This window comes from Dermacentor albipictus, chromosome 8 (assembly GCF_038994185.2).
Source record: "Dermacentor albipictus isolate Rhodes 1998 colony chromosome 8, USDA_Dalb.pri_finalv2, whole genome shotgun sequence".
NCBI lineage: Eukaryota > Metazoa > Arthropoda > Arachnida > Ixodida > Ixodidae > Dermacentor > Dermacentor albipictus.
In genome coordinates this window covers 101,521,259-101,546,198 of record NC_091828.1, presented here as the reverse complement: position 1 = coordinate 101,546,198, position 24,940 = coordinate 101,521,259, and the positions used below count along the sequence as shown (strand labels likewise).

General features: G+C 43.8%; 2 protein-coding genes across 6 annotated transcripts in view; one reads left to right on the top strand and one right to left on the bottom strand.

The window, feature by feature from the left end:
- Positions 1 to 23,743, top strand: part of LOC135913740 (zinc finger protein OZF-like) — a 269,769-nt gene extending 246,026 nt beyond the window's left edge. The window contains exons 1-4 of one of the 5 annotated variants that reach the window (XM_065446375.2): positions 12,884 to 13,597; positions 16,623 to 16,829; positions 20,928 to 21,056; positions 21,955 to 23,743. In XM_065446375.2, the coding sequence (XP_065302447.1) occupies positions 16,667 to 16,829; positions 20,928 to 21,056; positions 21,955 to 22,775 (1,113 nt within the window). In that variant the 5' untranslated portion in view covers positions 12,884 to 13,597; positions 16,623 to 16,666 and the 3' untranslated portion in view covers positions 22,776 to 23,743. Of the gene's footprint in view, positions 1 to 12,883; positions 13,662 to 13,779; positions 13,987 to 16,622; positions 16,830 to 20,927; positions 21,057 to 21,954 lie in introns of those variants that run through there. The other 4 variants (XM_065446374.2, XM_065446372.2, XM_065446373.2 and 1 more) reach the window with 4 other exon arrangements.
- LOC135913741 (uncharacterized) lies at positions 68 to 12,211 on the bottom strand. Its single transcript, XM_065446376.1, has 4 exons — positions 12,061 to 12,211; positions 9,512 to 9,764; positions 7,926 to 8,002; positions 68 to 236 (listed from the first exon to the last, which is right to left on the bottom strand). The coding sequence occupies exons 1-4, from the start codon at positions 12,098 to 12,100 to the stop codon at positions 121 to 123; spliced, it is 486 nt and encodes a 161-aa protein (XP_065302448.1). The 5' UTR covers positions 12,101 to 12,211; the 3' UTR covers positions 68 to 120.
- Positions 23,744 to 24,940: the final 1,197 nt, after the last annotated feature.

Sequence of the window (24,940 nt, the reverse complement as noted above, 5' to 3'; positions counted from 1 at the left end):
AATCCACAGGCAGCTGTGCTCAGAAATGGGAAAGCTCATGACACTCTGCAGACATGCATAGCACATGGCAAGGAAAAAAGGCAAGCAGCTTTATTCAGTAGGTGTGTAAATTAAGAATAGTCACTTCTCAGTACTGCACTCTTCATCGAACTTCCACAATTCATCGGCAATGTCACATGGGTCTCTGCCAGTTGTGACAATATGGTGTGGTATTAACTTGCCATCTGCTTTGTAAACTGGGAGAGAAAGAGAGAGAAATAAATGGAAATAAGCATTCAAAGAGGAATTCAAAAGCCTAAGTGTCACATGTAAACTTGGTCAAGCCATACAGTATAAGGCTACCAATGCTATTTGCTACTAGTGCTAATGCTACTAATTTCTTGCATCAATCTCTTATTTCACAACACTCAGACACATTCCAAACATCAGAAAACCAATACGTTGTTAGCGGAAAATTTTTTTGTGAGTTGCAAATAAGCATGGCAAAAGGATACACTGCTGTGTAATGCCACATGGGGAAAACACAGCAAAATTGTGAATACAAAATCATGCCGGTTTCACAATAGGTGCTTGCACAATAGCTGTGAAAGCTAAAGTATGCTATTCAACTGCAGTATGCATGCAATTCAGGGCTGGCAAAAATGCATCAAAATTTTATCTTAGATGTAGGTAAAGATGTGTGCGCTTTAAATTAGTGCCTGATAAATATGCTTAGGATTGTATCTTGTTCAGAGACACCTAAATTACACCACAACCTTCAATGCAAGCACAGCTGTAATTTGCTTACAAATTACGTAATTGAATGTCCTTTTCTGTAGAGCAAATATTTTGTCCTTTAGGCATGTAAGCTTGTAATTTTTGAGAAAATCTACACAGCTCGACTTAGCAGATTATCGGATGAGATTTGCAGCTCTTGATACCACTTTACATATGTAGGCCCTCCATCCAAGTGTGCCACCCTCTGAAATTCTTGGTGAAAACCTGGTTTATCAGCCAGACACTGCTCTTCATGCACCTCTGCACACGTGCTAGTGCGAAACAATCATTGTTTCATAATGAGGTTTCAGTGTTTTCAGTTTGATCTGAATGAAACTGAAGAGATAAGAACAAGTTTGTTCCCCCAAAATTAGCTTTCAAACGAAAAGGGTCAGTGAACGCAAACTGACCAGATAGCTAAGACGGCAATCGGCACTAAGCTGCAACCCTACTTGCGCTCAGATACAATGAACCTAGCAAGGTCAAACATCAGCTTGCCATCCATGCAACTGTTGCATTTTTTCTTTGCGTTTGTTTTGACTACTGCTGTGACAAAAATGAGAAGTGGGGAGGGAGGATCGCTGGTCTCAGTCCTGCAGTCCTTGTGCTACAGCCAGCAAGGTCAATGAACTGGCAAAGTTCCCACATGGTAACAAGCACTTGTGTACATAATTTTTTTTTCTGTGTTACTAGGAGCTCTACATACTGAGTGTGTGACGTATTTAAAGAGGCCCTCAATGCTTTTTAAGCCACGGTTATTCAGTCGTGGGTAGGGCAGATGATGGTTGGTGAGCTAAATGCAACAAGCATGGCAGCAGTAGGGGTACGCAGTCCGCAGTTACTCAACTGAGAAATTTCAAAATACAAGAAAAAAATTCATGCCCTGAATTCAAGTTTTGCGTGGTTTTCTGCACCAATTTTTCTCAACTGCTGATGTAACCCCTCATTGCCAATGGTAAGAGCTCCAAGCACCTACGTAGCGGAAGTTTGCACTCCATGGTTACCTGTATGTTCTATACTCACAGACTCCAGTTACTCCGGTGTCCTCCATTGCCAGGGCAAACAACTACCTTTGCACATTCTACCCCACTCCATGTTTGCCATTACTGATTGAGGGAACTGGGAGTGCAGCTCTTTTTTACTTCATAACTGGGAAAAAAAAAAGGAGTGGCAACAACTATGCACCATGGGAAGAAACCTGCACCACAAGTAAGAAGCAAAGCTTTTGTGCTCAGAAGCCAGAACAGCCAGCGCCCCTACAGTGTTTTGTAGTTGATATTTTTTCTTATTTTCTTTACAACTGTGTCCATTTACATTAGTACTATAAAAAGTACAGCACACAAAAATAAGTTAAAATGGTTATTTATCATATTTTTGCTGCAGTGCAGTGTTTATTTGCAACTTTGTGTTTAACCAATCACGGAGGAGCGAGTGGTAATGTCAATGATACTTCTCTGACTGCCAGTCTAAGCAACCTGCAACAGAGGGACGGTGGCTCGAAAAGTGCTTAAGGGCCCCTTTAAGAACACAACTTCAAATTGTCATAGGCAGTAATTAACATTCTATCGGTCTCAGTGTTAGTCTTCCCCAGCCTCCTGTCACCTAGACAGCATAATTATTCCAGGGTATCAGCTTTCTTGTGGAACACAGGAGGTAAAGCAGCATGCTGTTCTAGTCGCCTTACACACAGACTGCAGCAACTTCGAGATAGTCACCTTTGTGAATGCCATGAAATACTTCGTTTTTAGGGTGAGACAAGAGGCCAATTATCACCTGTGACAAAAAAATAAGGGCTGCCAATGGGCAGATGCCATGCAGGCAGAGGCATTTCTACCAGAAAATCGAGGCCATGGCGAGCGAGAACCCAGAAAAGCCAATTATGGCCATTGTCGAGCAGCTTCATAACACAGCTTCAGCTGCCAAGCTTTCTGTGCAGAATATCATTAGGTGCCACTCCTAAGTAAAAGATTTGATTGCTCCCACAAGGCCTGCACATACCAAGAGTGGCTGGCTATGAACTTCTGTAGCACTGCCACCCTCAATGTGGTGTCCTCATCCTCAATACAAACATGCTACGCTGCTATGTATGCGTAGTGTCACTGAGTAGGAGACTAACAATGAGCCACGACATGCTAAAGGCTGCTATTGTGGAACTGCTGCTAAACGTCAACATGCACTACCTCACCCGAGCACGCAGGCATTATCAAAGCTGAAATTCAGTCACTTATTGAGGCCAAAGATGGTTTTATTCATCAGACCAAGAAAACAACAGTACAAGGAACATTGTAAAAATTTTGGGACAAATATTTTGATTCTTGCTCAATAATATTGTTCCTATTTCTGAAGTCATCATCCTCAAATATAATAAGAAATATAATAATAAGAAAAGGCTCATAGGCAAGCGATTGCTGGACTCCCTCCCACACCAGGTGAATGCACTACGGGCAGGGCCTGCAGCGTAGCGTCTGCTGCTAGCAAACCACGCTCGGCATGCCAGTGAACTGGAAATGTGGAAGTGCCAACATATGCCCACTAGTTAATGGGCACTCCCAGTGCTTGCGCATTAATATGCGCAAGCATTCTTTGGCGACTAGCCCAGCAAGATCTGTCTGACACATGAAAAGTGTAATGCACAAAAATGCGTAATGTGTGAAGTTATGACATTTAATCATTATAATTGTGTAAATGCACGTGATGTTGGTAGCTTTCTAAGCGATAAGGAATAATTGAAAAAATAATTGATCAGAGAGAATACCCATTGGGATACATAGGGTCCATAGAAAATGCATGGGGAAGCCTATAATAGTAGGGGTGGGCCAACTTCAATTTGGGGGTGAGCGAACTTCAAATTTGGGGGTAGCCATAGTTTCCTACAATATACTAGAGGCTTTCCTGACGCTGCAGTGATTGTCCTACCATGGCAATGATGGGAAGTATATGGATTTGTCCGACTGTCGTGCTTGTGGATTCAAATGTCTTTGTGGCTTTGTATATTATGCTATATAAATCTTATTGTCGTAAATGTCAAAGCAATCTATACTCTTCAAAGTGCAGAAGATGCCGTGAACACACACAAATGCTACTAATTGCAACGATTGAGCTTCTCAAGGTGGCCAAATCGAAACGTGCCAAGCGTCTCGAGGCACTGGCATGCCCACGATAAACTTATCAGGGCGTTTCACATCACTTGTCGATACGTGCCTCCATGGCTTAATGGTTTCAATATCCGGCTCCTGTGCTAGAGGTCCTGTGTTCGAATCGTGCCGTCGGACAATTTTAATAATGTTTAATTACTTATTACACAGTACATTGTTGAAAATGACGAGTTCACAAAGTCACAAAGCCGTCTGAAGCCAGAAGGACGAAGTTTAGGCAAATCCACGTGCTTCCCATAATTCCCATGCTGGTACAACCGCTCCCTTTGCAGGTCCCGTAGACACTAGCACTATAGTTTTCTGTAGTAATTATTGTATGAAACTCTATGGGGGTGGCCAAATGAAATTTGGAGGTGGGCCAACTTGAAATTTGGAGGCAGGCTTATGCATACTTAGACAACTCCATGAAAGGGAAAAATTGGCACTCACCCTCCAGTAGAGTTTCTGCATGTTTTGCGGTACGCAGCTCTGGCTCCTCACTTCCCCGCATAGTGCGACTAAATCACACCCGATTAGGAGCAGTTCAGGAGAGGCAAGTGCACTCAGATCAAACTTTAGCTTAGGTAATAAAATGTAATTATTTCATTCATTATCTGTTAACGTTTCGTAAATTTTATCATGACAATTGCTTAATCAAATAATTAGCCTTAACTAAAGACATACCAGGGCCATGTGTATAATTAATTATAATTAAGGTTATTTAATTAAGCCAAGCTAATCTCAAAGTACCCTTGATTATTCTTGATAGCTCCATTGATTTAACCTTAGTAACTTGATTAGTCTAATAATTTAACAAAATTTTAATTAGCCTCATTATTCTTAAATAAGGCAACGCGAAATTGTGACCATTGATCCTCAGGAAATATCTAACATAATGAATAAATATTTCCATGCTGTGTTCACCCGCACTGACAGAGTCATGGAGGCTTTTTCTTCTCCGTGCCAAGTGTCAGACTTCATATCTTTTGAAGGCATGCTTTCCTTATTGCTTAATGTTAAAGAAAAATCTTCTGGGGGGGCGGGGGGATGGCATACCAAATTCTTTTCTTCACCGTTACGCCGAGCTTGTTGCACACATCTTAACAGCTGTCTTTTTTTTATCTATAAGCACAGCAACATTACCTGATGACTGGCGTGTGGCTCGCGTCATTACAGTCCACAAGAAGAGTGATCGCCTATGCATTGAAAACTATCGTCCCATTTCGTTGACATCCACATGCTGTAAAACACTAGAACACCTCATCGCTCATTACATAACTAATTTTCTTGAAAGTAACAACTTGCTCTCTCCATTCCAGTATGACTGTCAACAGAAACTATCGACATGTACGCAACTTTTAACAACTGTTCACGAAATCGCTCTAACGCTTGATTCTTCCGGACAAGTTGATCTTATCTTCCTTGATGTCAGTAAAGGGTATGATCGCGGCCCTCATGGTAAACTTCCTGGAAAACTTACTAAGCTCGGCCTTCCTACATTTATCATAAATTGGATAAGAGCCTACCTTTCAAACCGTAGTCGGTTCGTAGACGTTAAGGGCCATGCTTCTACTGCATTACCAGTTCCGTCCGGAGTACCTCTAGGAAGCATACTTGGCCCGATTCTTTTCCTAATCTATGTTAATGATATAACTAGCACCATTCATCCACACGTTATCAGATTGTTCGCAGATGATTGTCTTGTCTTTAAAGAGATTACTTTCCAGGAGTTCAGTTAAGCACTAGCTTAGACAGACTTAATGAATGGTGCACCATCTAAATGACCCTAAATACTGACAGCACTGTCTTACTTCGTGTCACAAACAAACAGCAACCTATGGCATTTATATATTGCATAAATAGTACACAAATAAAGGAAGTCTCCGATTATGATTATAAATAAATACCTATATAAATAGGTATTAAATACCTAGACATAACGATTACAAACACATTATCGTGGTCGAAACACATTGCGAACGTTTGTGCATCTGCCTCTCGAAAGCTTGGCTTTCTGTGTCATAAACTGAAAACAGCACCTTCAAATTTATAACTTCTAGCATACAGAACTTATATACTGCCAAAAGTAAAATACGCCTCAATAGTATGGGACCCCTTATTACATCAAGGATAAGCATAAGCTTGAAATGGTTCAGAGGCGAGCAGTACGGTTCGTTTTCAACAAGTTTAGGTCCACTGATTCGCCGTCACAACTAATGACTGAAAATCATATCCCTACCTTAGCAGCACGAAGAACTGTGGCACGACTAAAATTTATTTTCACAATGTACGACAAGTCACTTGAATTTAATGGACGAACGTACATTCAACCTTACCTGTCAAGCGCATCTCGACACCGTCACGCTCACAGCTTGCTCCCTTTCCATGCAAGCACTAACCTGTTTGAAAATTCATTCTTTCCTCGTACTGTTGTTCAGTGGAATGATCTACCCTCAGAAATTTTCTCTGCTGATAGTTTTGAGTAGGCACTACTCATGTATTTTGCCCAGTAATATGGAATTTCTTTCCCTCTTTTTTTCATGTTATTTTTACTATCGCCTATGCAAGTGCATTTTGTTCTAGTGTGAATGTCAGCAGAAACCCCAACTTGTTATTTTGATATGATATTGACTATCCCAGTGCATTTTTCTGATGGTGCGTATATCGTCCCTTACAGTACAGAAAGGCCAACTTGTTCTTTTTTTCTTTTTTTGCTCTCTTCCATTTTCTGTTCCATATGCCTAGCACAAGAGCACATATTATTCTTGTCTTAAATGAGTATTTGCAGAAATACACTAACCTGCTTGGTCTGTATAGGCTGCAGTATGCACAAATAAATAAATTACCCTCAATCAATTGTCATTACACGTAACTAATTTTATCAAAATTCCTTTTATTAGTCTTTATTAACCTTAATTACATCTATATACCTCTTCAGTACTCACTATACATAGTCACAAGTCTCAGTAGTCATGCACTCTAAAAAAAGTTTACACCCTTTGGGGCTTATCTTGTCCCCAAGCAATAATCATCATCTGCCTTGCTTGCGTTTCCTCTCTTGAAAACTTGGCGCTCGCTACTTTCCTGTCGAAAATGCTGTGTCAAGCTCATAACGTGCAAGTCGTTCGTGACTAGGAAGTACCGGGCTTGCAACATTAATGAAAGAAAATGCGGGCGGGCAAGACAGATGACGATTATCGTTTGGGGACAAAATACAACCTAAAGGGTGTAAACTTATTTTAGAGAGTAAGGCTATACTCACGGACAACTTTTCTTGGCTATGAAGCGAAGGCTACGGAAACTAAGCGCGCCTCTTTCACCGCTGCTGGAAGTAGGCCTGCAGTTTTGCTTTCGTTTTCTTATGTGGGAAATAGAAAACAACGCTTTTTTTTGTTTTTTACAGCACCTAATTTGAAATGGTACGTAACATTCACCAGCCAGCTATTGGTATCTTACTGTATTTTTAGTTTGCTCTTGCGAGTTTTCGCACACCCGAGACTGTAGCACGTTTTGCACATTCATCAAAACAAAATGCCGCCCATGTCTTCTGGCGAGTGTTCGTCACTTGCTGTCCTGCTAATCAACTCCCCTGAAAGGCTGGTGGCCAACTTTAGCAACAAAAGACTGTTGAAGCACACAAAAAAGTCCAGCATCTGCGCAGAAACCAAGCGAACCCAGACGGGAATTGCAACCATCAGCATGTACAAACGAGTGAACAAGCTGACTGCTGCGCTGGCTCTACCGATGACAGTTGTTACAGGACAGTTGTTACACAGGCTACACAGGACAGTTGTTAGTTCAATGCTTGTCCTGAGTACTTACCTGTATGTTACTGACCATTTTGCACTGCCATCATAATGAATAGCTTGCAAAGGTACAAAAACACAGACTTATGCATGGAAGAGTGATCCCAATGTTCAGCTCATAAAAATGTTCTGCCCACTCAAAAGCAGTTTTGTTTGGAGGCTGCTCAGTTTTGCTTTACTGCAGATGTTACCACATAATCCTGTACGTAAGTTAGTGATACCACAGTACCTGCAGAAAGGATCCCTGATGTCGGGCAGTGTTGAAGCTCCAGGCTTAGGATTTTTGACAGAAGCTTCTCTTCTTTCCTGAGAGTAGATTAAAACAAAGTAACTCAGTTAGCAAAGCTAGCTTTGTAATGCACATACACAATGTATTCCATAAAACACACTACAATGCTAACAAGCACAATGGCTAGTAATAAAACTGTTGTGAAAAATATCTCGTGTATGGCGATTTGTATGTGGCTGCTTGATTAGAAGGAATTTGAAACAGGGACCTTGAGCTAAGTGGCACAATGCTCAGTGGCAGAGTGCCGCTGTGTATATGACAGGTTATGTACATGCACACAACAAAGAAAAAGGGCAAATTCACTGCACTGAATGGATAGATGTTATGAGCACCCCCTTTGGAATGGGGCGGTGGGTTGCGCAACCAAGCTCTTGCTATTATACTGCCTAATGTCCTACCTAGGTCAGACAATGAAAAAAAAAAACATGATGAACTCCCACAACCAAATTTTCTGATCCCCTATTGCGCATTGAGCTTTTGTACGCCTCCATTTTTTTGTCGTTTCCCTACTTTTCTTCGACCAATCCTCCAATCGCCTCTTACTTGCTTTGCTTGCACTCAAGTGCAAGCAAAGTGACCTCCACTGTTGATTTCTAGAAACTTTGCCTGTGTGTCATCTAACGGTGTGTTTTGAATATCTGGGGTTTTTTAGTTGACTTTCTGCATGCCCTCAATCCCTTCCCTCTATATATATAGGGCGTCCCAACTAACTTTAGCCAAGCTATTCAATCAAGAAAAAGGGGGGAGGGGAAACAGTGCAATATATCATTTCAAGACCTGCTGTGTTCGGTGACCTCTAACAACCAAACACCATAGGTCTTGTAGCAATTATATTTTGCATGGTGTCCTTTAAATATATATATATATATATATATATATATATATATATATAACAACAACATAACAACATTATATATATATATATATAATGTTGAACGGCTTGGCTAACATTAGGTGGGACACGATATGCATGCTGCATAAGCATGCTAGTGTAGGTCCATCCGATTTACTCCACCACTCAGTGAGCTCATTTGCACCAGTTCAGTGTCAGTTTGAAGCTCATGCAGTATTGACGTGGCACCATAAGCCATTAACTACACCTTCTGCAAGGGCACAGGATTCTGCCACGAAGCCTCCACTACGTAAAACAAACCATAGTGGTCAGGTGTTACCATGTTGCACTCGTGAAACAAGCAGCCAAGAGCAGTACCCCCTGAGCTAGTTCATAAACTGCAGACACATCAAATGAATGAAACATGTTCTCCTGGCCTACCCTTTCTTTTGGTGCTTTGGAGATTTTCTACACAGTCTTTGAACAGCTAACATGAACTAACCAATGCTCACATGAACAATAAGCCTGCAAGGGTCTCATGCTCATTTATCTAAGCGTTCCTCTGTATCTCTTGGCTGTGGTGGACAGACTACACTGTTCAGTACTACTCGGAAAATTAGTCTCGCCCAGGAAAGAATACCTTGGCCCACACCAGGCAACATAATGACATCCAATGTGCTATGGCACTACCAACCTTCGTGCATCACTCTCTGCGGTGGCTTTATCACTAGACAAAGGCTTCAGTGCATCAACTGTCGCAACGTCCGCAATCTGGAGCGCCTTCAAGCCATGGATGTTTTTCTTCATCTCCTGCTCGGCAACCAGTTTGTACTCGCTGCTTGCAGCAGTTTCAGCCTCCATTCTCCTCTTTTCAATTTCCAAGTTCATTTGCTTGATTGCCACTTTCCTGCGTTCATCTGCCTCATCCTTGAGTGATTGTTGAAGCTCTGTAGACAGAAAGAAAATTAAAAGGAAATAATAATAACAAGATGACAAACCTTGGCAACAATGCAATAGTAGGACAGAGTAAGCAATCATTCCCAGATGATCCTCAAGTTACAGGCATATGCAGTGACCACACCTGATAAAGTGCTGCTATAAATGGTGATATGACTGTTATGTTATGTTTTTATATATTTCTGTGGCTGATTGTTGTGATACTGCACTAAATCTTTAGAGCTTATCCAGGATTGCTATTTGTCGCATCTTTTTCTTCTCTGTTAGAAATACAGTAGTGAGTTGCTGAATAAAAGACTCATTGAAAATTGTGTATGGCACATCTGAACTCTCAGGCAGGAAGAACTGTCCCACAGCATTGCACCGAAGCACCTAAAAATTTGCAACCAATAAATGCATGTTTCATGAACGAATTCAGTGAAAACCTGCATGGTGGTGGTAGATTCATGAAAGGGTCAAGCAATTGAACCAGCAATCAATCATTCTAGCAATTCAGCCAACCAGGATGCTAGAAGTTGGCAGCACATGCAGGTGAATCAATCAACTTGAACAGCAGGATCATGACTAATGACCTGGACAGACTTTCAATCCCCTGGGTTAGGGTAAATGTTTAAGCGAAGCTTTCTACCAAACCCACATGGACATTACAGACCCTGGATACTGCTGCTATCTTGTCGATTAACTCGGCAGAGGACAGCACACATGTGATGAGTTGGTGTATGCATGTAGCTATCGGCACTACCGTTAGAAAGATGCCGGTCACCGGCTCTCTTCTTTATGGAATCATACAACAATAAATGCTACATAAATATTCTCCCTGTAACAAGTACATGTCTTCAAGTGATTCCCTCCTTCAATAAAGCAAATTGATTTCTCTGGCTCTTTTGTCTGTTTTCGTGGTTGCACTTACTTCACTGACATGCTCTTGCACAGCCAAGTTGCGAGGTGCAGTCATCACTGAACATTCACTTTGGGTGTTTGAGATGTTTATGCTGTCGCTGTGTTGCATTTCTCCATTGACCTGACGGTTGCAGGGAACACATCGTTGAAGTGTGGTGCATTTCTCTTGTTGAGATGCGCTATTTTGTCTTGCTGGCTCACCACAGTTTTACTTAGACTGACTCCCACAGTGCATGGGATCTGCATAATTCTTATTCAACAGTGAAGCAGTCTTTTATTAAACTCGTATGAGATAATAGTACTGTGCTATATTAGGGCGGCTGTCTAACTTCTCTTTGTTGCATGTGTGTCTAAAAAAAAGCATATACTGCCATTTTGGGTGTGGTGCATGAGCGTTACCCGCTCTCCTTCAGAATACAGCTGACACCACTAGAAAATTAAGCTGTGACCTCAAAACTGGATGTCCGAAACATGACAGCTACATTTTCATTCATGTTTCCAGCATAATTGAGGCAGAACAAAGCCAGGATTAGGAAACGCTGGGTCTTCTTCAGGCTGGAAACATGAATGCTGTCCAAGAAGCCCAGCTGAATATAGTAACTCAGGAAGGCATCTTCAAGGGGAGTATGGTAGCGCGATTCAAAGACGGGACAAGAGAAGACACAAGGGGACACACACAGATGCATTACCAACAAGCCCACATTGCAACCCTCAGGAAGGCAGTTTGAAACATTTACTCCTGAATATCCTCTCCTTTACACATTGCACTACTTAGCATTAAAGTGTCAAATTTCTCAGAATGGGAACAGATGTGGTTATCTACAAGAACTTCAGCACGTTGGAGTCAGCAGTTGAACAGTTGCTTGTCTGACATCACTAGCCAAGTGGAAAACCAAATACTTCTGCTCACGCCGTGCAACCTCTGCCCTTTCAAGGCAGTGTGTGCATTGATTACTAATTACTAGAAGCTAAAATAATGTAGTATGTAAGACATGTCCACTGTAATACATGGCTAGTGGTTATTTTTGCATTCTTCTTTCACCTCCTGCGCGTCACACTTTCCCGCTGCGTCGCACAAACATGTACAGAGAGTAGCGGCTGCGCTATGCCTGCACTCGTAGATACAGCCTTGCGGGTTGCTCATTTTTTTTCTCTTGGTATACAAAGGATATACTAGCACTCTGCAGCGGTAATTCGCACTCCCTCCAATGCGCGGAGGTCTAGGACGTTTCACTACTCCGTGCATGACCAGCAACCAGCATAACTGCAATTTGTGAACGTTCTGCGAGGGTTTTTAATTATTCTATGCCGTTTCACGAAAACTCAGTGCAGTGCACGAGGCATGTTTTTTCTCCAAAATAAACAAGTGGCGTAAACAATCCTCACCGTTATGCAGACTTGTCCATGTTTGCCTATAATGTTCCATATCTTTTTCAAACTTTGCAAAATGCTTCTATATGTAAATGCCTGCCGCGTCGCTAGTCTTCCCATTGGTTCGGAGGTTCCCGTAGTTCGGAGTAGTCGCGGAGAGACGGCGCTCGCAGCCGACCCACTTCCTGTTGCGGAGGAAGTGACGATTACTAGGCTGGCGCGCGCTCGACCAATCTTGACGAGAGACCGCGAGTCCTGCCTCCGGGATCGCAACAGACGCCACTAAAATCTCGGAGGCAGGGCTATGTAATTTAGGTTTTCAGCGAACACAGTAGCTAGCGGTCGCAGCCATAGAGTTTCATATTAACTCTATGGTCGCAGCCAACCCGGGTTAACCCAGGTGGGGTTAACAGCCTCCATTCACCAGCCTCCAAGAGCCTCCAAGAGTAGAGGGGTAGGAACCAGCTTCTTGGCTCACGCGGCAGGCATCCAGTAAAGGAAGCATTGCCTCAAATGAACGTCTCGTCTATAACTGTCATTACCCAGCTTCACGGAGTGCCCAGTTTCAAAGCGGACGCTCCTACCTTCCTTCCTTTCATCCATCTATCCATTCATCTATCCTGTTGCGGAGGAAGTGACGATTACTAGGCTGGCACGCGCTCGACCAATGGCTTGACGAGAAACCGCGGGTCCTGCCTCCGCGATCGCAACAGACGCCGCCAAAATCTCGGAGGCAGGAGAACGTGATTGAAGTTTCAAGCAGCCGCTGCAACTAGCGCTCGCAGCCGAGGTGGAGAAGAGGAAAGAAGAGAGAAGGCGAAACCAACTTCTCAGCTCACGCGGCAGGCATCTAGTAAATGAGGCGTTGCTCTTGCCTCCATCAAACAGATAAGCGCCGTCTGGTCATTTCTACCCGCTTAAAGTCTCCTTTTCCTCCACTGTCCCTAAAGCCCAATGCTTTGAGAAAGTCCACTCCGTTGCTTTGAACTGTAGGCTGAATGCCGGTTTAAGCTATCTTCTCGTGTACTAAATTTGACTGTCCGTGTACTAGGGATGAGTACATGCGCAAAACTTCACCCCCCAATCGCAGGGCCACACCATGCTGCACATTGCCCGCGGGCTGGATAATTGTGATCTTGTGCACATTGAAGCGGAGGCCCAACTTCGACATTTCGCTGGCACAGATGTCAAGAAGAGCTTGCAAATCGGGTGGATCCTCCACCATCAGTATGAGGTCGTCTGCGTAAGCCAAGCCTGGGATGCGTCTGTTTTCAATTCCCGCTGTGCTGCACTTCAGGCCGAAGCCCCCAGCTGATTGCAAGAGTGCTTTCTCTACACCTGACACGTACAACAGATATAGGATTGGCGACAAGGGCATCCGTGACGCAGACCTCTGCATAACTTTGACGTATTTCGTTTGCACGAGGCTGAACTTTGCCGCGACCGTGTTCCCCAGGTACAATTGCTGAACGGTTGGTTGACTGCAGAGCCACTGGCAAGCCCAAGGCAGACAGCCAAAAAATATAAGCGGCGCCATCTTTCGTATTCCTACGTAAGTTTCAGCTGTGTCCCATCTGTAGTGTGCTACCAACGCATCAGGAAAAAAAAAAAAAAAGGTGAGAGTACTTCCAGTTTCGCACAATTACCTGTTCTTTGACGACACTTGTGGGAACAACCGTGTCTGCGAATTCGCGCGTTATCACGTGATCTCAAAATGCGAGATAAAAAGTCCACCTATTTTGGATTTCTTGGCCAACACCTATTTGTGCGTTCGGTGAACATTGCTGCTGTTCATTTGCGCTTCCATTAGTTTAGCGGATATTGAAAAGCTTCGCCTATAAGAATGGAACGCGATAGCATTTAAGGATCCCGGACTGCTTCTCACGCTTCCTGGCAATTGCAGTTTCCGGGAAACGCTGGCGGCAAACGCTATGCACGAAGGTGAGCCTTCTGGTAGAAACGCGGCCTCTTGCGTGGGCCGATCCCGGTGGTAGTGCACAATTGCGCCAAGAAAGTTGCGTAATTTTCAGGTTTTTGTTTCGCACCTTTAAGTCTGAGAAGGTTTAACATAAAACGCATGCGTTGTCGGCGTTTTGTTTCATGTGATTTGTTTGTGGGCTGTCATTCTCAAAATTCCGAGGAACCGCTTTGTGAAGAATGTAAGACAAGGTGTGAGCAGCTTTGGTGATAGAATGGTGTGGCAATATAACCCGCATATACCACATGTCATATAGCAAGTTATAGCGTATACATACATACTTAAGTGTACATGGAAATTCTCTCTAATGGACAAAGACACCAGATTTTCTGCGACACAGGTCCCTTGACGCTGTCACATTCAAAGAGTGCCTCTGTTGGTAATGTGTAACAGGCGTATGTTTAGTCGCTATGGAGAAAAAGGTGGCAAGGGTGGCACCTCCCACGCATATGCACTCCACCTTCATGAGATGACTATAGGTTATGCATCTCTTATGCAGAGGTCATGGGATAGTTGTACTATTGTGCTCAACAGTGGTCACACACGCGACAGCATTTGTCTCCCTTTTTCATTGCTTGTGCTGCCCACACCAGCTGGGGCATCAGCACTTTCCATTCGTTGCACTCGGATAGGGACAGTCTATTTCCTTCACTTAAATCTTCTTAGCAGCTTTTATGTTTGAGCTGTGAAGTTATGTCGTATGCGTGCGTGGTGAATGAGCACGTAAACAAACTCGCTTCTCTGCTGCTGTCGCTTACGAGCACTTTCATATGCAAACATATTGTGAGAACAATATTTGCATCTCATCTGTACATATCGCCATCAACTCATCATCATATCTGTACATATAATCATCAGAGCCATGACTTCTTTGTCACCGTAGCGTGGAATCTTGGAGAATCTTGAAGTTCCTCGGAAGTGGTGGAGGTTGCTTCTCGTTCCCCAAGTCCTCTTTCCGTTTCTCACTGGAGCTCCGCTCAGGTCGTCGCATTAACTCGCTGTGTGCTGCAATGTCAAGACCCGCCTTGTACAACTGATGCCACCATCTCTGCCCAGTCTTCTTCCGTCTGGACAATCAACAACCCACAACCAACAAGCCCCAAGTATTCGCAGGCTTATGCGGTGAGGATGTCGAAGGCTGGCTCGAGAACTACCATCAAGTTGGTGACTAGATATGACCATTCTCATAGACTTCGCAACGTCCCTTACTGCCTCTCTGGCATCGCTAGAAGTTGGTTCTGACTTCCCTGACTGGACCACTTTCACGCAGAAGTTTCCTGCTATCTTTGGCACTCCTGTTATCCGCACTGAAATCGCAAACAAGAAGCTATAGGTTAGGTCTTGTAGTCAGGGAATGCCAGTCGGCCAAAACAAATGCCTAAACTATAATAATAATAATAAACTGCCCCAGCCACACCTGAAATAGCTCTGCAGGCTAGCAGATATGCTTGAATGTCTCAGTGTTTGTCCGAGGTGTGTATCAGCAACTGTTGGTCTATTGTTAGTATGGTCATATATTCTTTCAGCTTCGCCACTGGACTTTAGGTGTAGCACAGTGTGGTGTACTCTGTACATTTCATTCTTGTGTAGACGTGTGGCTGCAATGAACTTTTTTTGAAGTGGATAGCTTTTTCTTTGTCCCTTTCGGCCGTTTTCGTTGTTAGTTAGAGGTCTGTGATAATTGATGGTTGTAATTGGCTAGGAAAACATTCATTCCCTCTCTTTTGTTCTCACGTTCGCTTGTTCTCTTGTTCATTCGTTCGGCCTATTCACTTACATTGACCATCATCGCCTATGGTTTCTGCACAATTTCTTTCACACAAGTTCGCACTCTAATTTGCTGAAGAAGGGGTCAGCGACCTTACCGACAAAAGTTTAGGGCTTGCACTCTTGTTTGCTAAGGATCATCATCATCATCATCAGCCTGGTTGTGCCCACTGCAGGGCAAAGGCCTCTCCCATGCTTCTCCAACAACCCCGGTCATGTACTAATTTTGCCCATGCCATGCCTGCAAACTTCCTAATCTCATCCGCCCACCTAACTTTCTGCCGCCCCCTGCTACGCTTCCCTTCCCTTGGGATCCAGTCCGTAACCCTTAATGACCATCGGTTATCTTCCCTCCTCATTACATGTCCTGCCCATGCCCATTTCTTTTTCTTGATTTCAACTAAGATGTCATTAACTCGCGTTTGTTCCCTCACCCAATCTGCTCTTTTCTTATCCCTTAACGTTACACCTATCATTCTTCTTTCCATAGCTCGTTGTGTCGTCCTCAATTTGAGTAGAACCCTTTTCGTAAGCCTCCAGGTTTCTGCCCCGTAGGTGAGTACTGGTAAGACACTGCTATTATATACCTTTCTCTTGAGGGATAATGGCAACCTGCTGTTCATGATTTGGGAATGCCTGCCAAACGCACCCCAGCCCATTCTTATTCTTCTGATTATTTCCGTCTCATGATCCGGATCCGCCGTCACTACCTGCCCTAAGTAGATGTATTCTAAGATGTATTGCTAAGGATGTGGAAACTTTATTCTATTGGATTTACCTCTTGTTCATGGTGCTGTAACCGGACTGCAATGATTCCAATTATTTCCTGCAGGCCTCACAAATGCGATAAGCCTAGCTGAAAGTATCACTGCCAAAATGGCATGCCACGCCCCTTCCAAGGTCATCGGTCAAGTTGAAGTTGGCACGCAGTGCAGCTTGCCTCTGGCTGACAAGTCAGTTGGGTGCTCCTTCAGGGCAGGCTGTGAGTCGAGGAGTGTGCAGACAACAGAAACTGTGGATCAGTCAAGCTACACCTCAGGTGGGTTGCGACCGGCACTTCTCTTACATTTGCTTGCTTGTGTGAGTTTGCAGTAAATAGCCGAGGCTGCCTACTTGGTATGATTTGCTCAAGTGTGTATGACATTGTGCTGCTGAGGACATGTTCAGAACTTCTCTTTCCGGTACTGCCTTGATAGTAGGCACTGCTTGCTGCATCATTCCGCGACGCTTTGCGCAGTCGTTGCTGTCGGCACGTGTCAGTCGCATATCGTCAATTGTACTTTTCTTATCGCCTGTGATTCGCATTGTGGTCCATTTCAGCTTGATACCACAATGGTAGGCTCAGCCGCTTCAACAACCGATCGTCTGCCATAGTTTCATTGGCAGCTGTTACTGATGATGCCGAAACTGCCTTCGTCGTCCACCTCAAACTCGACAATGGCTTTGAAGTGAGGAAATTATAGCAGATTGACGATGGAGAAGAAGGCCACCAGGCAAGTGTAAAGTGGCCGATCACAAGCGGACATAACAAAGGAATTTGAAATCTCGAAGCAGACAATATCACACCTAAAAACAAGGTGAAGATTTTAGAAGCTGCTGAGAAATCTGCAGGATCCCAACAGAAGAATGTCAGTCAAAAAGCCCACGTAAAGCTTGACGAAGCTATTATGATGTCACTGAAAGCCATGATTGCCAAGCGAGTGCCGGTGTTCGGTGATGTATTAAATCAAAAGGCAGAAACCCTGGCACTTGAGATTAACATTGGGCTTTTAAATTTAGTGATGGCTGAGTTCAAAATGTTAAGAAGAGAAACAATTTAAAAGGCCCCTCACCAGGCCCCATAGCAAATTTTGGTTATGCGCTGGAAGTTGTTACGTGTCCTCTAGGGAGTGTTCTGCTGCAAAAAATTTTCATATCGGCTCATTAATAGCCAAGACAGAAATATTTCAGTGCCGCGAACCCATGATTTCAGGAGGTGAGCTCCACTGCCAAGCAAGACAATGTCTTCACTCGCCCCGCCTAGCCTCTGCAAGTGAAATTCCTTCCGCGTGTTGTGCAATACCGGACCTTGAGGATCATGTGGCGCATATGTCACGGGCTCCACCTTCACTCCCCCCCCCCCCTCCACACTTTTTTTCACAGCGCTGTGCACTTTCACTGACGGCGTCACGCGCGACTTTTTCTGATTGTCGGGTTTCACGCAGCGCATGATTTTGCGCACTGTGCACAAGGACACGTGACTAGCAGTATAATTCAGTCCTACATGAATGCTGAGGCAGAACAAGCGGATTGCAGAGCATGATCATGCTCTGGAACACGGTAGAAAATAGCATCATTTCAGTACCTGCGTACGTGACTGAATGACCGTCGGAACGAGCAGACGAAGCACAAGTACATCTCTCTTGCTTCGCTGCGAAGTAAACCAAGAAACATGCAGACATTCCGTTTGTGTGTTTTATTATTTCTCTAAACTTCAATTCGTCAATTCAAGCAACAGATCACACAAATGACAGATGTTGTCTTGAATAATTCTCAAGGTCACATGTCACCACTAGTGACGTCACACTGCGGACACGAGTACGTAGGCGCAGGGGCACGAACACGTCACCGTCCGGCTTGGAGCACGGTCGCCGCGAAGGGAAAACGGTGTTCAGATAGAAATTTCAGACATTTCTGCAGCGCATAGCAATGTAATTCTTTGTAAACACGATCGTTAGCGCACATAGTATGCTCTGTGCTTGTCAGCTCGAAATGGCCAAGCCTAGTGGGGGGCCCTTTAAACTTTAGGAAGATGTGCAGTAAAGGTATCGCTGTCAACGATTTGGCTGTTGAAACTTATCGCTGTGCTAGGCTTCAGTCATTGCTCCAACACTTCACACCAGAAGACACATTTACCTGCAACAAAACTGGGCTGTTTTACGAGCTGCTGCCTGAAGAAACCCTTGTGTTCACTGGGGACCCTTGCCACGGTGGCCACCACAGCAAAGAATGGCTCACTGTCTTCGTCAGCAGCAACATGCTGGGAACCGAAAGGCTCGTTATCAGTAAATCAAGTAATCCGAGTTGGTTAAGGGAGTGCGTGTTCCAGTGCTGTGCAAAGCCAACAAGAAGGTGTGGACAACATAACATCTTTTTGAAGAATGCATTTCGAAGCTGGACAGGAAGTTCGGGCACCAAGGTTGCAAAGTTCTAATACTAGTGGACAACTGCACTATGCATGGCCTTGTCAAGGACTTCGAAGCTATGCAACTGGAATTCTTGCTGCCAAACACATCACTTTTACATGGACCAAGAGATTATCCGAACTCCCATGCAGCTCTATCGGTCATGTGTGCTTAGTCTCATGGTGCTATGCGTGGACAGTGGCAAGAGCTGCAATGTTGACTTGATCTCTGCAGTCGGCACACCTTCAGACGCGTCAAGGCAATGACCGAGAACAGAATCGGGAATTGCTTCCACCACGTGGGTTTCACAATCCGACATGAAATTCCATCATCATCCAATGATAGCAATTCTAGTAAGCCTGATTAGCCCCCTTCAGCTGCTGACCTCATCGAGTATTTGCATGTGGCAGGTGCCATTCTGGCAAAAGCGATGCTGGAGTAGTTTGCCAACGCTGACAAGATCTGTGACAAAATAGTACCCCAGGTGCTGCAAGATGACTGACTCGGGCTCCGGCAGTGAGAAGCCAGTGACTGTGCTGTCTACTAATTCTGAACTAATGCGAGCCCTCATGGTGCTTTCGGCTGTTTACAGCAAGAATGTAACCTTCGCCGACGTTCAAGTTGACCTATTGGTATGGCAGTGCAGCACTCCACAGAAACATATTGACAAGTTGTTTAAACCGCCTCGGTAAATAAAGTGACTTGTTTTTGTGTGAATTCGTTTTTTTGGACTGCCCGATCTTCCAGGCGCAGTCTTGGCCCCTTTAGGCTCCGAAAAATTGGTCGGCAACTGTAAAAAAACAAAAGTGAAATGTATTGGAACTACCACGACCACTAGAGGGCTTGAGAATGCATCAAATCACGACAACAGTGAAAGGAGCAGCAAGGACAACTTGGAACCTGCGTCTTCCTGCTCCAATGTGACGCATGTGCTTGCCCCGTACCAACACTTCTGCAGGAACATGGAAGGCTTTGGCCTCGGCATCTCCGAATACTTGAACAACATGGAAAAATGGGTGCCAACAAAGATATTTCATTAGAAGGAGGATCACGACTATTTCGCAGCACAGTAAACCAAAACTAATACGAGTGTCGCACGATGCACTTTTGATCACGATCAAGCCCCTTCCAGATCAAATTTCTCTGTTGCAATTGGCTCCTTTGCTAAACCTGCGCAAGGGAGCCAATTGTGGTCATGAAGTTCTTTGTGGATTGGGCTCGAACGTGATCGAAAGTGGCCATGTAACACCTGCATTGGCCCATTTCATGAATAAGGTGCTTCTACAAATGGTGTGTTTTTATGTGGCCCAGTTCTTTGCAACACTTATTGAATTGTGCCCTATGTCAAAGTGGTCAATGTGTTTTTGTGAGTTCAATATAATTGGTTTTGAGTGTACTAGTATTAAGGATGATACATATCTCTACAAACGAGGGTTTCTTGTAGGAGTGAGAGTGGATACAAGAGATGAAGGAGTATATTTGAACCAAGACATGCTCGTTGCACCCAAAAGGAAAAATTGTACCCAAAGGGAGAAATTTGTTCAAAAAGCTATGTTATAAACATAATTAAGAAAACAAGGGTGTTCATTCTTGAGTTGAACTGAGCAGGACAAGACTGATGACTAAGGAATGAAGCTGAAGAGTCATTTAAAGAAAGCGATTCAATAGTACTAACAGTGATGTACCAAGAGTTCACTGTGCAGAGAGGAGGCTTAATTGTCCTTTGTCTTGGCATCTTACATTAAACCAATGTGACCGAAGTGAAGTATGGTAATAGAATTTCAGTGATCTCTTCCTACCATGCATGCTTGTAGCAAAGGAATTTCCTCCATGACACTGTAAATCTTGGTTATTTGCCGTGAGTGAAGAATGAGCCCGATGTTAAGATTTTGTAGGATATTTCCTATAATTTTGTGTTGCGAACAAAATGATGTGTAATTGGCTGATCCATTTATTTTTTATGCTTCTGTCAGCAGAAAGGCATCATGACTTCTCATTAACAGTCAAGCACGAGGACTTGCAGCAGAGCCTCCTCAACCATTGCGACTGTTCTGACTATGTGACTTCCAGCCTGCCCGCTCTTGTTATCCACAACCACACGGGTGAGAAACCACATGATTAACACTTCTTTCGTCGGAGCTTTTCGCACAAGAATACCTTTAAGATGCAGCACTCAAGGTTACTCGTGTGAATTGATGCATTAGTATGTGGAATCACAACACTGCAGAGCATTGCTGATATGTTCCTCACTGACCCGCACCTAGTGTTGAATTTTAATGTGGCGATCGCATAAATATAGCCGTGTATCCAGCCAGTATGTTGTCAGAAGCAACTGGCACATTGCAATAAGTGAGCTACGTGTTTCGTGTGACCGAAATTGCGCAAGCTAGGTGCTGCACAAGCAAATTGGGAGAAAGCTTGCACAAAGCAGTTCATGAAGCATCCAAAGAAGTGTGCAACAGTAAAGACCTATAAGTACCACACATAGTGGGCCCGATACACGGAGTGAAGAGCTCCTTTTATTTTGAGGACTGCACAAGGGTCTTATATGCATTGCATACTCGCCACTCCTCTTTATTCAGCTTCTCCTTAATAGAGTTGTGTTATGCGGTGAAGCATGTGCAACGTAGTCCAGTAAAGCATATCAAGAGTTGAAAGGGGCAACTGTCGTGGAACATTGAATGTGTCTCCTAGTTATACACGTGCACACTCAGTGTCCTGTCACAATGTGAGCACTGAGATGTCTAATAACTGTACTGACAGCCATGCAGAGCTGCTTCTGACATTGCTGTGGTGATTTGCAGCTTTCCTAGAGGCTGTTATGTCCTTTCTACGCGGTCCCTCGGTCCTATATGAAATATAGGATGCAGCCCCTCTATATGAAAAATCCAAATATTCGCACACTGCAAATAAAAAAAAGAAAAGAAAACTGATCATTGACTTTAGCATTTGTGTTCTTTTTTTGCATTCTATAATACTAATTTTGTTTCATCTGTACAGCTTCGAGGCCTTCTATTTCTCCGTCAACAGCCAACGGTGATGATTCACAGCAGGGTTGCCTGCACCAAGATCATCTCAGCAACCATAAGGCTGATGAACTGTTTCATCTGGAAGAACATGCCAGGGTCCACACTAGCGAGCGTCCGTTTAAGTGCAATTTGTGCCCTCACAGCTTCTCAAAAAAAGACACCCTGCAGAGACACTTGTACGTCCATACGGGTGAGCGACCATTTCAGTGTCCTTCATGCCTTCAGAGATTCTCACAAAAGTTCAAGGTCAAGGAACACCTGCGCACCCACACAAGCGAGAAGCCATTTCAGTGCCCTTCATGCCTTCAGAGCTTCTCACGAAAGACCTACCTGAAAGCCCACCTGCGCATCCACACAGGTGAGAAGCCATTTCAATGCCCTTCGTGTCTTCAGAACTTCTCGCGTAAGTCCAGCTTGAAGGAACACCTGCGAACCCACACAGACGAGAAGCCATTTCAATGCCCTTCATGCCCTCGGAGCTTCTTGCGCAAGTTCAACATGAAGAAACACCTGCACATCCACACAGGCGAGAAGCCATTTCAATGCCCTTCATGCCTTCAGAGCTTCTCACGAAAGGCCCACCTGAAATCCCACCTGCGCACCCACACACGTGAGAAGCTATGGCAGTGCCCTTCATGCCCTCAACGCTACTCACATAGATCCAGCATGAAATACCACATGCGCACCCATACAGGCGAGAAGCCATTTCAGTGCTCTTTATGCCTTCAGAGATTCCCACGGGAGATCGACCTGAAAACCCATCTGAGCACCCACACAAGCGAGGAGCTATAACAGTGCCCTTCATGCCCTCAAAGCTTCTTGCATAAGTCCAACATAAATGAATACCTGCAAACCCACGCAGGTGAGAAGCCATTTAAATGCCCTCCATGCCCTCGGAACTTCTCTCACACATCAAACATGAAGAAATGCCTGTGCACCCATGCATGTGAGAAGCCATTTCACTGCCCTTCATAAACTTGGAAATGCTTGCTGAAGAGTGCCAGGAAGCAACACCTGAACATTCATACAGGTGACCAAGCATACTGTTGCACCGTCTGCACCAGGTTCTTTGTGTAGGCAGATTACTTGAGCAGACATTAAAAAAAAAAAATACTGCACCACGATACTGCAGAGTAGGTCAACAACTATGTTGAACTAGAGTTTCAGTTAGAAATCTATAGACATGGAGCATGATCCAGGGTGTTCTGCTGCGTCAGGTAGCACAAGCCTTCCCATATGTTCTTAAAGGAACCCTGGAACGCTTTTTCTGGTTCACCATATTTGCTCTAGATCTATTCTCAGTGTACCATAAATCAAAGAGCAAAAGAAAGGATTTAAATCGACTCGCACAAATCCATGTTATCACTCATAAAGAATTCAAAATACAAGCGAAATTAGAGTTAACCTTAACCTCCATCGGAATTTTAGCTGCTCTGAATTCCACATTTCACTTTGCCATGACTTCACGTAGCGACATCAGTAGCAGCAGGGTGTTAGCAAAAGCCCACACACCACGGTTGCTGGGCCTTCTCAGCCTGTTCATGTCGTACCCACAGCCTCCAAAATCTGGCGGCTCACTGTCTAATCTGGGTGCATAATTTTCATGATTGCAACATCTTGCCCATGGCTGTGTGTTACCTCAAACGGTACTTGTACTTGTTTAAGTGGCACTTCTTTGCAGCAATTGATTGTTTAAAGAGTTTACTTGCCCCCTCTCTGTTTCATCAAAACGCCAAATAAATGTCTGTGTTTCATGAGTACTCATTGTCTGTTCTTGTTCGTATTTTAATACTTGCATGACTGCATGCAGTGTAGCGATATTAGCATTTTATTGTATTGGGGGCTTCAAGAGAAGTTATGACCATCGAAAGTTCATTATTAGCACTGAATGCACTTGTTATAACAGATACGCACGAGTAATTTAAGTCTTGACGCAACCGTCAGGTCCCCATGCCTACTTCATTCCTACATAAGCACTAATGTGACATATCTGTAGAAATATCTGTATGAAATTACAATTTGACTCAAACATATAACAACTGCACTGTATAAAACATTATTGTACAGCAGGTAACAAAATGGGTCTATGCTTTCTTTTTCAGCACTAAAAAAATTCTTCACAATTTACGTTTGTACCAGTCTCTGATGGGAGAATTCCTGAACAACGAAATCAGTGCACGTGACATAATTTTAGGATACCTAACTCATAGAATTAGCAGTGTTTTGATTAAGGGTGTGCAAATATTTAAAACCTTCGAATAGGCATTTCACAGGTACATATATTTTTCTAATAACCTTCTTATATTTAAAATGTTGACTGTGCATAATCCAACATCAAATTAGCCCAAAAATACAATAAACTTTATCTCCACGCACATAGTATGGCATAAAATATGTGAACTTCTGTACTAGAGAAGGCTGTATAGGTTGTTTGGGGAGACGACATTCCCGTCTATACAGTGATCATTTATGCTGTGTATGCAAGAAACTTTTGTTCCTAATGCCCAATGTGTGCTTTTTATAAACAATGCTTCATACTGTGCCATGCAATGACAGAAGCTTGCTAAGTTACGAATACTAGGATGTGCACATTGTTTTATAGCAATTTTGAAAATGGCTGTTAACATTACCTAAAGGTACTCAAAATGCATTTCATGTTTGATTCCCTTCTAGGACTATTTCATTTTTGGCTGATTCAATCTCAAAAATTGCCGATTGCATACCCCCAGTTTTGATCTCTATGCTGGGCAACATTGTACCTACATGGAATAAACATGGGAGCGTTAAGCAGTGTTCTTTGCATTTGTGATACGGAATTCACACTGAAGGATTCCACACAACCATTTCGGTGCCTCTTGGGCCTTCCTACTTCTGCATGTTACAGCCACCCCCCAAGAGGCACCCGTGCCAAGAAAATTTGGAGAACGCTTAAGCTTTGCCTTTAAGGGTGGAACGCG